General features: G+C 33.4%; 3 protein-coding genes across 4 annotated transcripts; 2 read left to right on the top strand and 1 right to left on the bottom strand.

Annotated features, from left to right (window-relative positions):
- Window positions 1–1,548: 1,548 nt before the first annotated feature.
- LOC114167174 (ubiquitin-conjugating enzyme E2 34-like) lies at window positions 1,549–5,823 on the top strand. 2 transcript variants are annotated; one of them, XM_028052165.2, is made up of 10 exons: window positions 1,549–1,788; window positions 3,056–3,201; window positions 3,523–3,577; window positions 3,950–3,988; window positions 4,115–4,178; window positions 4,273–4,334; window positions 4,433–4,472; window positions 4,634–4,661; window positions 5,077–5,168; window positions 5,271–5,823. In XM_028052165.2, the coding sequence occupies exons 2-10, from the start codon at window positions 3,145–3,147 to the stop codon at window positions 5,548–5,550; spliced, it is 717 nt and encodes a 238-aa protein (XP_027907966.1). In that variant the 5' UTR covers window positions 1,549–1,788; window positions 3,056–3,144; the 3' UTR covers window positions 5,551–5,823. The 2 variants fall into 2 exon arrangements, with proteins under 2 accessions (XP_027907966.1, XP_027907967.1); XM_028052166.2 differs by having other exon boundaries at window positions 1,563–1,788; window positions 3,065–3,201.
- Window positions 5,824–8,381: 2,558 nt separating this feature from the next.
- Window positions 8,382–9,734, top strand: LOC114166356 (uncharacterized). Its single transcript, XM_028051073.2, has 2 exons — window positions 8,382–8,882; window positions 9,034–9,734. Exons 1-2 carry the CDS (start codon window positions 8,799–8,801, stop codon window positions 9,442–9,444), a joined length of 495 nt encoding a protein of 164 aa, XP_027906874.2. The 5' UTR covers window positions 8,382–8,798; the 3' UTR covers window positions 9,445–9,734.
- A 1,435-nt stretch (window positions 9,735–11,169) lies between these two features.
- Window positions 11,170–12,735, bottom strand: LOC114166283 (RING-H2 finger protein ATL60). The gene has a single exon (XM_028050998.2). It carries the CDS (start codon window positions 12,413–12,415, stop codon window positions 11,471–11,473), a length of 945 nt encoding a protein of 314 aa, XP_027906799.2. The 5' UTR covers window positions 12,416–12,735; the 3' UTR covers window positions 11,170–11,470.
- Between the last annotated feature and the right edge of the window lie 829 nt (window positions 12,736–13,564).

Raw genomic sequence — 13,564 nt, 5'->3', positions numbered from 1 at the left:
ACTTAATTTATAAGTGTCAATGGTTTAAATTATACTAATATTGCATATTTGTATTTATAAAAAATATAGTACAAAATTTTAATTTTTTAAATTATTTTTAATTTTTTAAATTGAAAAAGTAAAAAATATATTTATAAAAACGGGCAAACAAACTAGGGACAAGCTGACCCATCTTTGGCCCGCTAGTTCGACTAGTTAGGCAGACTGGACCAAAATCGGTCGATGGGTTAAAAATTTAAACTCAGTCTGTCCTTTTCTTGGCGGGCTGGTAAGCCGATCCAACTAACGAGACCTGTTTTGACACTCCTAATCATACATACATTAAAAAAACACATTCTTTAAATACTAAAAAAAACATTAATATTTCACCAAAGGTACAACACCTCCTCTTCTTAATTTAATTAGAATCTCATACACATTCTTTTGAAAAAAATGACAAAGTATAATTTTATATGATAAAATTGTAAATCTTCAAATACAAATTTTATGATAAAAATTACAAACCTTATGCAAGTATAAAATTGTAAATTCTTTGTACAATTTTTTTGGATGGAATTGCATACTTTTTCATACAATTCTTATGACAAAAATTACTCAAATGAAATCCATATTATATATGTTGTTGGCCTCGTCAACGTTATTGTCGCTAACAACTTTGTGATACTTATGCGAGAGGTGAGTTGGTGTTTGGGTTTGGGTTTGTGTTTGGTGGAGGACCTCGTGGTAATTTCTCTTATATTCACAAATAGTTGAAACCTGAACTACAACTATTTAATGCGTCACGTGATGTGGTAAATTCTAATTGTCTTTTTCGGACCTCTTTTTACCTGCAAGAAGTTGCAAAATTTGTTATGGAGAGAATAGAGGTAGGTACAAATAACAAATCCTTAAAATAGAGATTTCATTAAACAAATCAATTAAATATTAATAATTATATATAATTTGTTACTAACGTAAAGTGGTGTGAAAATCAGTTTATTATTGACCTGGTCAAGATACCTAATTTGTTAGGAGTTACAAAAAGATAATATAATTATTATAAAAAAGGAGTAGTATTTATTAAAAAAAATTAAAAGATAAAATAGTGAATATAAGGTGGGTATAAAAATTTATTAGTATCAAAATAATTTTAAAAAATATATATAATTGATAATATTATAACAATTATAAATAAAATAAAGTATGTAATATTAAAATATAAGTCAGATCAGCAATTTAATTTCTCAAGTTGTATACTTTTGTTTTATTTGACTATGAAAACTCAATAAAATTTGAAAATATTTTAAAATTTCGATAAATATTTTTGATGCATCGTAATTGGATTCTATTTTGGAAGATCGTAATCTTAGCCGTTCACGGTCCACTAAAAAATGGTCACCAAAAAGAGATATCTTAGCCAGAGTCAAATGCTGGTACCACGAATCCTACGGTTAAGAAATTTCCATGAACTATGGAATGGATATGAAAGTACGTAAGCACCCTCAGCTGTGAGGGTAACATGGGAAAGATAAAGAGGGGTAAAATGGTCCGTGGAGAGGAAGGTTCAGTCTGAAAAATGTGATGGAGAAAGTGTTGTATAACACTCGATCCAGCACAGCAATAATATAACTATGGAAACGCAGCTTCACGTCCTCTCTCTCTAGACTCTGCTCTAAACGCCGTCGTTTCTGGAACTCTGTTCCCTTCGCTTCTCTGTCTTCGTAACCGAAAGGGGGAAAAATAATTAAACACCGATTTCCCAACCAATTCTTCTGCGTCGAATTGGGACAACCAGAAATTGGATCTCAGGTCAATTTCCCCACCTCTTTCTCTCGATGCCGACGTAAACGAATCAATCAATTCCGTTTTTTCGTTTTTCCGTTGTTTAATTTACAGATTCCAGTTTCTTATATATATTTTTTATCAATTTATTTCTCTATCTTTTCAAGTTGGGGTTTGATCGAGGTTTGATCTTTATCATTTGATTGTGTTATTTTTATTTATTAATTTTGTTATGGGTGTCATTTATGATCTTAGAATTGGTGGTGGTTACAATGGGAAGTGCATCACCCAAATAATCAATTTATCGCTGTGCGGATCGGGTTTGTGTGGGTAGAATTAGTTCAGTGGCATGGCGTTGAAGTTGTGGAATAGAAGGGGCATAGTGTTCAAAGGAGGAATTCTAGGGAGATGTTGTAATTTAGGGTAGGCCTTTTTCTGTCAGTGATTGGGAGCGGAAATTGTTTTTAGCGTGTGCTGGGTTTGTACAATTATAATTTGCCAATATATAGGTATATCTTGAGAATTAAACGAATTTTGGTTGCTGCTGTTTGTCGGTTATAGTGTGATTTACAGGAGTGGTCTGCTTTAAGGACAGATTAATGGGAAATTGGCGATAGTGTAATTCTATAAGCATTTCGTAAATTATCGGGCTAAGTGTAGGCGCGTATGTGTTGCTGTGTGAATTTGATAGATACTGTTATATGTCTCTGAAGATACAGCCTATAGGCTTGTGAATTGTGATAATTCAAACCTTGTATGGACGTTGATGTTTATGTTCTGGCTCCTATATGGTTTTTGTAGAGATAGATAGATATTTTTGTTCTGGTTCTTATACAGCATATCTTCCACCTTCTGTTCTTGCTCTTAGTGGATCCTTAGAGAGAGAAAGTTAGTCATATGACGAATCAGTTGACAGATGAGCGGGCCAATTTTGATGTGTTGAATTCTGTTTAGAAGAGAATTCAGTGATTGGTTTAGCCACTATAATCATGTCATGGCATTTGGAAATAGTTGTGTAAATTCCACTCTCTGCATCAAATATGGTTTGATCCTTGAAATAAAACGATGACAGTTTATAGTGTTTGTATGTTTTTCAATTTGTGCACTCGTGCTAGTGAGTACACACGCATGTGTGTATGTCTCCGTCACCTTTTATTTGCGTAGAATCTACTTTTTGTGTTGTGACGTTAATTGTTTTCTTAATTTTCACTTCTATTTTACAGTGGCTTTTTATTGTGTTTTTCTTTATTTATATTCAATTTATTAATTTATTAATATTTATTTTCTTGATCAGTTTTTGCAGGAAACAAAGATTGCATTTGAGCTTAAAATAACAGAGCGTAGCGTAGGGCCTTGTTCTTGATACCGTGCTTAATTTGTTGGATGGCGGAGAAATCATGCATCAAGCGCCTTCAGAAGGAATATAGGGCCCTCTGTAAAGTACGTACATCATCTTCTGTCGTTTAAAATTGTGCTTCACTATTTTTTTTTGGGGGGAGCTCAGTGTGTCTGCTTACCTATTCTGTTGCTGGAGCGATATGTAGTTATCCTTGTTCTGTTATCTCCGCTTCTTCTCCTTTTGTCTCCTTTTTTTACACGATAAGTTAGTTAGTCTAAAATGCATAATTTACTGTGGTGGATTGTTTGGGTCTTCAAAAATTGACGTGGGATTTCCTTTTTTTGTAATAAAAAGATAAATAGCTGATGGTATTTAAAAAATATGTCAACTGGATAATGCTTAACTTTAAATTGTGTTTGCAGGAGCCAGTTTCTCATGTTGTGGCTCGTCCTTCACCCAGTGATATTCTTGAATGGCGTAAGTTTGTTTCACACTGTCACATTTTGTATATTAATTTATGTTGAGCTCTGATGTTTAGAAAGAAGAAAAAAATGTTGAACGTTTGACATGTCATATATAAGAAACAAATGAAGTTTCCTCTATGATCTAAATGTAACTTGTGCATAATATAAATTTAGCTTTTTTAAGAATCTAGTTTTAGTTCATAAGATAAATATATTTTATTTTTTCTTATTTTATTTTTCTTTAAGTGCTTATAGAGATTTCTCTGTGTGCGTATATCCATGCTGTAGAGCCTTTACTTCAATGTCAGCAATTTTATTTTAAGTTGTTTGTTATGGAATGGTTGATACTTGATACTGACCTTATTGTATGTTAATGTATCATCAGATTATGTGTTGGAGGGAAGTGAAGGAACACCTTTTGCAGGTTTAGCAAATTTTGATCATTGCATATTGACCATTTTACCCTGTGCTTTGTCATTCTGAAATGTCCCAATTTAAGTAATCATATTTTAATTTATATACTATTTATGTTCTTTTACTCCATTTTTAGGTGGATATTACTATGGAAAAATCAAGTTTCCTCCTGAATATCCGTATAAACCTCCTGGAATCAGGTGATCCTTCTCGCTGTTGTATGCTTGTTCATTCTATTTTTCATTTATCTGTTTCATTTTAATTTTGACAAAGTTACAACTTTCTGTAATGTAGCATGACTACACCTAATGGACGGTTCATGACACAAAAAAAGATCTGTTTGTCTATGAGCGACTGTATGTTCTTTTTTATCTGTTACAGCCCAGAACAAATAATATCAGGAGTAAACCCCTATTACAATTTTATATTTACGTGGGATTTGTTGCGTTTGCAGTTCATCCGGAAAGTTGGAATCCCATGTGGTCTGTATCAAGGTCAGAAAGCTCTACTTATGAAATTCTAGTTTTTTTTTACTTTCACTTTCGAAAGTGTCTATATATTCTTTTTTCATGCGGAATTGATATCTGTGAATAACAGATGTTGATTATTATTTACTTTATAGCTTTATACTGATGTTTTCAATTTATGAATGCAGCATATTAACAGGACTTCTTTCGTTCATGGTATGTTGTAGTTTCCTCATATTGCAATTGAACTTTATGTTTCTTCTATTTCCTGTGGCTGCTCTTCGCTCTGAAGACATTTCTCTCTTTTTATTGCTAATTCTCTGGGTTTTCTTTGTGGATGGTGGACTGGTGGGTGGGGCTAGAGTTAAACCTGTGACCTTCAACATTGCCATGGATTTATTCCACCACTGACACGAAACTCAAGAGTCCAACAATATCACTCGTCTTTGTTGTTTATATTGTAGCGAAAAAAAGCTAAATCAATTTTCCAATTTTGCAACTGCTACGTGTGGATCGTAGCTAATAGAGTTCATTAGTAGACTCCTATGGTTAACCTGTGCAGTTGATACTTCACCATGTATGCAGTGTTCAGTCAAGACTTTTCGATAACTGACAGACTTGTGTTTTTCAGATGGACAACAGTCCAACCACTGGCAGCGTAAACACAACTACCGCTGAGAAGCAACGTCTTGCAAAATCTTCCCTTTCTTTCAACTGTAAGAAGTAAGTATTTTGCACCAACTACTCTCAGATGGAAGTGAGCAATGTCTGTGTAACTCGTGTTTCAGAACTGATTCCTGGTGTTTTTGATTATTTTCCACGCAGCGCAACATTCAGGAAGATGTTCCCTGAGTATGTGGAGAAGTACAACCAGCAACAACTTTCTGAACAGGCTGCTCAAGAGCGGGTCCCATCAGAGGCGTCTCCTGACAAGAGTTCCAAGTCAGTTGTGGAGAACAAATTAGAATCCTCAGGACAAGACATGAGAAGAGTAGATGGGTTAAAGGATATGAGGAAAAACAGAAAACCATTTCCCACATGGATGATGTTATTACTCTTCTCCATCTTCGGGGTTGTAATGGCGTTACCTCTGCTTCAGCTGTGACGATAGGCAAAAAAAAATCTTTATGAGGTATAAGGGTCCACAAAGTGTTCTCCTGCAACTGGTTCTATATGTTCTGCTTAGTTTGTCATGTCTAACAGAATTTGTATAGGGAAATGATGGACATGGAGGCTGCGTTTACTATGTTGAGGGCTGATTTTACTCCTTTGTGTCTATTTTGCCAGCTTCTTGGTGGTGAATGTTAAGAAGTTAAATGTTTGCTACTTGTCATTTTCTTCTAAATGTTTGAGGTTTGCCCCGTAGTGTTGTTGCTCACACTGCACATGCTGCTTGGCTCCATTATGCTTTTTTTAGAATGGGAAAATTATATCCGATTAAACCATTGAGGTAGGTAACAATAACAAAAAGAAAACGTACAAACGTAATTTGCAGTAACACTTTTGATCCCTTTAATGGCCCAATATCTAAAGAGTGAAAAGTTATAAATGGAATGTGTCCACTTTCTGTGAAGGAAGGTGGAATATTGGCCAATTTTAATGAACGATTTTTGTTGCCACAATAAAATTTTACCATTGAGATTTATTTCTAGAGGTCACGACTCTTGTTCATTTTTATATTTCAACCACATTTTACAAAATGTTGTGGATTTTAATGTATTCTATTTTTTTTTCTCGTAAGAAAAAACAAAAGATAGTTTTATTATAATGATTACAAAATATTATTAGATAGAAAATAATTAATTGAAGTTTAAAAAAAAACTTATAAAACTTAAAAAGTAAAATAATAACATGAGACATATTAATAAAAAATAAAGTTAACAAAAAATTGTGTACAACAAAATAATAGTTAGATATAAATTAGAAATAAATATAAAGATGAAACTTCTTTATTAATAATTATATATAAAAGAAAAAATAAAAAAATATAGTTTACAATCATTGAATGTGGAAAAAAAAAGGGTTGACCTAATTACAAGTTTTCATTCTCTCTCTCTTTCTTCACATCTTTATGCGAAAAAAGTTGTTAGGTTTTCTTTCTTCGGTGTTAATTATTTTTCTTCTCTTCTACCCCATCAAATTACTTTTTTCTTCTTCCTTTTTTCCTTCATTATTTCTTCGTGTCGTTTTCCTTCCCTTTTTCCACTCAACCAAACCCAATCCGTACATCTTCTAGGATGAATAGAAATCAAAAGTCATTTTTCAAATTTTGACATTGTGGGCAGCAAAGTATTCATTGTATTCCGTAAATCTTCAATTATTTCTTATTTTAAGATAATATATACACCCTAAGAAATTCTTAATTATATTAACTTTTCATAAGAATCCACTAAGTGATTATCATAATTATAAATCAATTAAATCTCAAAGAAAATGTTGATAAATAGAAATGTTATTAAGAAATAAGCAATGCACTTTTTATTGACTTGTTCAAAAAAGCTAAACATACGAGAAGTGAAGTGTGGTGAATGCCATAGACTGATAGGGCAATAACATGCTAAGTTAAAACATGTTCCTTCCCAAACATTCGCCGTAATTGACGCACCCATCTCTCCGGTCGATGTGGGACTACTTCTCACTTAATTTCTTTTGTTATTTTCTAAAGTTCTTTTCATAATAATACCCACTAACATTTTCGCATAAACTCATATTTTTATACTTTTATTATACATTAATTCCATCTAATTACTTTATACCTTTCCAAGAATACACATTTGCCCTAATTGATAGACAGAGGAAAATTGATTAAAAAAAGTTAATCAACATGAAAAAAAAAATAGAGCCAAAGTTTTGTTAAATAGAAATAAAGATGAACAAATAGAGACTAGAAAAAAAAAGTAAAAACAGTACAACAATCTCACTATTTAATACAAAAATCATTTTTCAGTAAAAAGTAAAAATTAATTTTATTTTCAATTACCCCTTCTTTCAGATGAACAGACAAACTATGAAGTAGAAAGAGAACAGTATATATATATATATATATATATATATATATATATATATATATATATATATATATATATATATATATCATAAAAGAATAAAGCACAACACATGAGCTCGACAACACATCTTGATCTAAGGTTTTATATCGTATTTAGAACTATATTTTGTTCTACAAATTGTTTCATAACTTGTTCATATTCTTGACTCAATTCAGAAGTTACATTTTCCACTTTTAATTTAATAAACCTTTTGGTGTAAAAACATGTTTAATAAACATTTTAATTTAATAAACATTTTGGTGTACCCAGACTGTTGCCATTACTTATACCTTAACTTCTAATATGAAAGTGAAATTCCAGTTTAATTTTGTTTCTCTCTTCTTCACTTTTTAATTTTCATTGTTTTTTTTTTTAGTTTCTTAGTATTATTAGTTATGGTCTTAGAAAAAAATAATTTGGGTGAAAGAATGAAATTTTCTTTTATTTGAAAAGGTGAAGATAAAGTGAAATGTAGTGATTAAGTATGGTCCCAGATGAGGAAAAAAATGGTTGTCATAATAATTATCAATATTTACCCACTTTTTGTCAAGATATTTAGATGCTTGGTTACCATAAAAGCCTAAACATTTTCTTCAATTGCTTCTTTAATTTCACTTCTACATTAAAAGTGAAGTTGGATTTATAATATATTTGGTTCGGTGTAAAATCAAACTGTGTGGACTTATGATTTATATTCAAGTTGAAATTACTGTGTAACTTTATTTGTTACATTAGAATTATAAATTTTAGACTCTAAATGCCAAATCAAATACTATTTGCATTGTGCTGGTCTTTTTTCCAATTTTAATTTCTACCATTTTCCCACTGGCATTATTAGCCTAGCAACTTTGTCTTATGTTTAGTCTGAATTTGATGTACTATGTTATATAAGACAATCTCTTCTCATATTGATGCATCTTCCAATTTACTCCAATTGTTCCTGTATGAGAAAACTGTGAATGATAAGCCAAAAACTGCAATGCCATTTCAACCACCACAGTTACTGTCATCTCCATAACTGGCCATGTGACTTTGATATTTTTATGAGGAGTTGTTGAACTTTGCCTTTGATGATCCAAGTTAGTAAATTCCCCCATGTGAACTAATTTGATGTAAAAGTTAGAAGCCATTGTTTTCCATTTGAAGGGATTTTCACAATGAGGCAAGTGCTTGTCCCTAGGAAGAGTTATCAAGTGAATTTGGATAATCCTTGAAAGCCTCATTTTTTTCTTTTCCTTCTCTCTGGGTCTTCTGCTTTTCATTTTGTTCATCTCAAGTTGTTTTTTTTTTGTGTTTTTTGCTGAAAATGATGAAATCTCCATCACATGCAACATTTGAAGAGTGTCAGTTTTATGACTATGGATTTGATCTGCAACAAGACTTTTGCCAGGTATTAGATACTTACTTCACTGTTGGCTCTTGAATTTTAACACCAATGTTGCTCCTTCTGAACTTGTTAACAAATGAGACTATGACAGAAAAGATTTCAACAAATATTGTACAATTTTTGATGGTTTATGGTTTTTCGTGGTTTTGAGTAGTTCTTGGAGGAAGCAAAGCAACATGGAAAGGAACAAAAACTGAAGAGTTCATCAGTGTACCCAGAGGAATCCAGGAAAGCAGGATCGGAGAAAGAGAAAAAGGGGAAGAAATCATGGAAAAGTTCTCTGACTTCATGGTGGAAATCTGATAGGAAAAGCAATCATGGTGAAAAAACCACCAAGAATTCTAAAACAAGGGGTGGTTCTGGTCATGCTCATTCTTCTGGTCCAATGTATAAGTCCTGCAAAAGTTCTGATGGAAAACATTGGCGTCCTTCATCTGGTCCTCTTGTAAGCCTTTTCAAACCCACAAAGAGAGAGGAAAATGAGATACCCTACATTTCTCTCCAACAACAAAATCATAGCCCTCTTGCTGATCAGAACTATGGACCCCTCTATATGGTCACTTGACTTGTTAATCACTGGCACAGTTGCAGATTGTGGTGACTCAAACTTCATTGAGAAAGGCTTTCTGATTTGTTTGGTTGAGAATTTTGCTGGCCAATGTAGTACAATAACTTTGAGAAGAAGAATTTTATGTTTCTGGTTTTGAATATGAGTTGTGTTTGCTCCTTGTTGGATTTGATGGTGAACAAAGGTAGTTCAAAACGAGCAACCTTTGTTCCTTGTTCTGAAAACTCATCCTGTTTCCAATTTATAATTTTCAAACATTCATAAGTAATGTTATGAGATTGCTCAAACCATGTAATTCATAGACAGGTTTCAATTACAGTAAGGATGTTAGTTTTTGAAAACTATATGCACAGTCATGTAATTCTCCATTTGCCCAATTTCCTGAGAAATTTGAAAAAAACCTCTTTTTCCTATCTATCCTTTTCCACCCTCTTTTGTTTTATGTTCTTAGTCAATGTTCCTTTTTACATTCTAGTTTTCAAAGAAGCTGTTCCATTCTAGCATGTAGGTGGAAGAGGGATTTCTTACCTGCTAAGCTCTTACTAGTTCAGATGTCATTAGGTAACAAAGTGAAAGCATAAAATCAGACAATGGCTTTGACAAAAAGCATATTTTGCTGCAAAAAGCCTACAAAACTCTATGCTTTCAACTCTTTTCTGCTTCATATAAAAAAAGATAAATTCTATTCTCAGGTGGGAAATGAACAGAACGAGTAAAATTGAAGTGGTAAAAAATATATAGCAAGAAAAGAACATGTAAAAATGACACAACCTTCAAGACCCCAAATGTCAATCTTTTCCCCATGTTCAAGCCACTAAAATAGTGATGTGTGTGAATCCATGAACTGGTTTAAGCATGCCAAAGAAATGGGGATGGCCATGGAAAAGGGCCTAAAGGGATGATGAACAATAAGTGAAGAGGTAAAAAGTAGAAAAGCATTGGGAAAAAAAGAAGTGAAAAAGCATTGGCCATGCCATGGGATGTGTGAAAAGGAAAACATGATTGAGAAAATTTAGGATTTGTGCCTGCCACTACCTAGGCAACCGAACTAAGCAGAATATTTGTCAATAAAACTTCTTTGTCGGGTTTGGATGGCTTGATCAAGGGGCTAACTAACCAACCGAAAGTGAACTACTACCTTAAACATTAGCTTATCTGTTATATTGACAGTGAAATGCTTAATGATTTGGTAAAGTTTCAACCTTTCATCAAGCACAAAAGGATCAGCCCGTAATTTCCCTGATATAATAAATCTGAACACTCCCTTTCTCCTTTGAAAAAATCGGGTTATATGTAATCTAAAGATTACTCGAGACCATAAACACAATGATCTCGAAGTTCTTAATAATTTATTCTTTCTTTACCCCTTTTTCTTGCCTCCTTTTGGTACTAAGATGTGAAATAATAGTTATTTTATCAAATCTTGGCCATACTTTTTGGCCTCCTTTTGGTAGTAAGATGTAGATTAATGTATATTTTATCAATCCTGATCGTAGTTAGAAGCACCATCAACATCATCTCGAGTTATGGATAGTGTTGACAGTAGAAAACATGCTTTATTCAAATTATACTATCAAACCAGTAACAGTGAGCCTCTGCTATCTGCAGCAATCGCATTCCTAACACAGATCACATCTGAAAATTAGAAAAACTCAGTCATTGTATTTCATTCACCATTTTATGTTCAAGATATAGTAACCAGAAGATCAAGCTAATTGCAAGTAAGGATCAAAATTTAGTCAACAATACTATAAAATTCATCTTGTGGAAAAGAAAAGGGGTCATTTTACCCTTTCACTAGGAAGAAACTGGTCATTTATACAATATAAACATAATAGACAATTGGCTCAACGTGCTTCAAAGTTCAAGCACATACATTAAAAAAGAAGGAAAAAATGACTGTATAACAAGATACTGTATCAACCATCCTCAGCCATTTATGTGCACTACTATTGGAAAGGAAGTGGCATACCAATGAAGAACTCTTCTAAAAATAATAATTAATGGTTCCATCCACAAATTTCTAGCTCTGTGCTTGTTCAACATCTACAGAACTTGGACTACAAGGACTTAGCTTTCTGTCCCGGCTCAAAAGCCTCTTAAATGACCTCAATGTGGCAGCCATCGGTGATTTCACCTCTTCTTCAACACACCTACTTCCAGAAGGGGATAAAGAGGATGAAGTACACTCACTTGGAATATCAATCACCAACATTCCATAACATCTACCATTAACATTGTTACCGTCTGAAGAAGAAGAAGGTGATGTAGATGATGGAGGAAAAGTTGCCTGCTGAGAACTCCCTTCTTCCTCTTCCAAGGAAACTCCAAAAGAACTAACTTGTGTGTGGTTTCCCCAAACCAACACATTTGTGGGAAAATTTGAAGACCGTAAGCCACTCACAGCATCTGAATTCTCTTCATTTGATGATGATTCAGTGTTCTCTGAGAAATCATTCTCCTCACTTGTCTTAGAGGATTCAAAACCAACAGGGTTCCTACAAAGAGGGCAAGTGGAGTGAGAATGGAACCACATGTCAATGCAATCCACATGAAACCCATGATTGCATTTGGGCAAAACTCTGGCCTTTTCCCCTTCAATGATCTCAGAGAGACAAACTGCACACTCCAAACCTTCTTTGAAGTTCTCAGGTTGGAACACCAACACCGGCAAGGACTTTAAAACTGAAGGGTCAAGCCCAACTTGATGAGTCTCATAGGTCACCGGGTCTTGCCCGGGAGCGAAGACAAACCGGCGGCGCCTCCGCCGCCGCTGGCGAGGTTGAGGGGCGGCGTTCTCCTCCATGTTCCACCAGAACCATTTTGCATAGAGATGAAGCACGAGAACAAACACAACCACCATGAAAAGAAATATTATAGCCACCACCATGACCTTCCCGGTTATCTCTATTGTATCAGATTCACCCAATGAGTTGTCACCAGACACGGTGGTCGGAGTTGAACCCATGTTTAAAAAACGAAACTTTCTGATTCCGGTGAAGGCTTAAACACACCAGAACACAGAATTAGTCTCAAAATTACGGGTTTTGAAGGGAGAGTGAAAAAGGTCGATGCTTTGTATAGTTAGAGTGTTGGAATGGGAATGGGAATGGGAAGTGAGTGTGAAGAGAGAAGGAGAAGTTGAAAAAATGGGTTTGACACTTTGGCTTGTGAATGTGGTTTGGGATAAGAAGAAGGTAGGAAGGTGAAGGGAATAAGAAGAAGGATTAGCCTCCACTTTGGGCTACAAGACTTCAACTTTGGAACAAAGGGAAGAAGAAGAAGAAGGTGATGGATTTGGAGTCAATAGTCAATGACTTAAATTAATTCCAGACAAAATTAAAATTTAATTTGAGTTCATTACAATTATTTAATTGAATAAAAAAAAAAGATGGATTCAAAATTGTGGCTTTATTCAACTGCTTCCATCCTAGATAATTGGTAGGACTTGTTTGTTTGAAAACTATTCTCTTTACCTTTTATTTATTGTTCTAAAGACTTTGAAATTATAGAGATAGCTTCTTTGCATTTCCCCTTTGACCCGTCTATTGAATTTAACCACTAATGACTCAGATTCAGATCCTTAACTTCCCAAATGGGCAAAAAAAAAAATTACAACTTTGGATTTAAAAACATGCACTTGGATAGATTTTTGTAATGTTATCTTTTTGTTGTAATTGAAGTTTTATTTTCACAATAATATGTGTTGACATTTAGTCAAATTTTTTATTTTTGTAGATTATGGAAATAAAATTTCATTTTGACAAAAAATTGACACGAAAAATACATGTGAAATTATTGAAAATGAAATTCGATCCAACTGAAAAAAAAGAATCAAAACTGCTCATAATGTTTTGTATTACTCGCAAGCAAGTTGTTGTTATTCCATTCTCTGGAATGCTGTATATGTAGAATTTTAAGCTACACTTTACCTAAAATTTTGACCTTTAAACTTTAAAAATTGACCCTGATTTTGGACACTATAAACCCTAACATTTAACGCGTAATAACAGTAACTCTTCACAATCTACAAATAAATAAAAAAATCAAATACATAAGATCTTCACAGAATAAAAACTTCAAAATTTTCTGAAAAAAATAATAGTAATACAATTAT

This window comes from Vigna unguiculata, chromosome 10 (genome assembly GCF_037176805.1).
Source record: "Vigna unguiculata cultivar grain cowpea cultivar isolate G323 ecotype 2 chromosome 10, ASM3717680v1, whole genome shotgun sequence".
NCBI lineage: Eukaryota > Viridiplantae > Streptophyta > Magnoliopsida > Fabales > Fabaceae > Vigna > Vigna unguiculata.
Note: the sequence above shows the minus strand (reverse complement) of the source record. Positions and strands in the feature narration are given on the sequence as shown.

Excerpts from the sequence above, each read along its gene's own strand:
- LOC114167174 (XM_028052165.2), top strand. The coding sequence starts at position 3,145 with ATGGCGGAGAAATCATGCATCAAGCGCCTTCAGAAGGAATATAGGGCC. Across the intron at positions 3,578-3,949 it reads CAGTGATATTCTTGAATGGC|ATTATGTGTTGGAGGGAAGT; the intron begins GTAAGTTTGTTT and ends ATGTATCATCAG. Across the intron at positions 4,662-5,076 it reads CAGGACTTCTTTCGTTCATG|ATGGACAACAGTCCAACCAC; the intron begins GTATGTTGTAGT and ends TGTGTTTTTCAG.
- LOC114166356 (XM_028051073.2), top strand. The coding sequence starts at position 8,799 with ATGATGAAATCTCCATCACATGCAACATTTGAAGAGTGTCAGTTTTAT. Across the intron at positions 8,883-9,033 it reads TGCAACAAGACTTTTGCCAG|TTCTTGGAGGAAGCAAAGCA; the intron begins GTATTAGATACT and ends GGTTTTGAGTAG.
- LOC114166283 (XM_028050998.2), bottom strand. The coding sequence starts at position 12,415 with ATGGGTTCAACTCCGACCACCGTGTCTGGTGACAACTCATTGGGTGAA.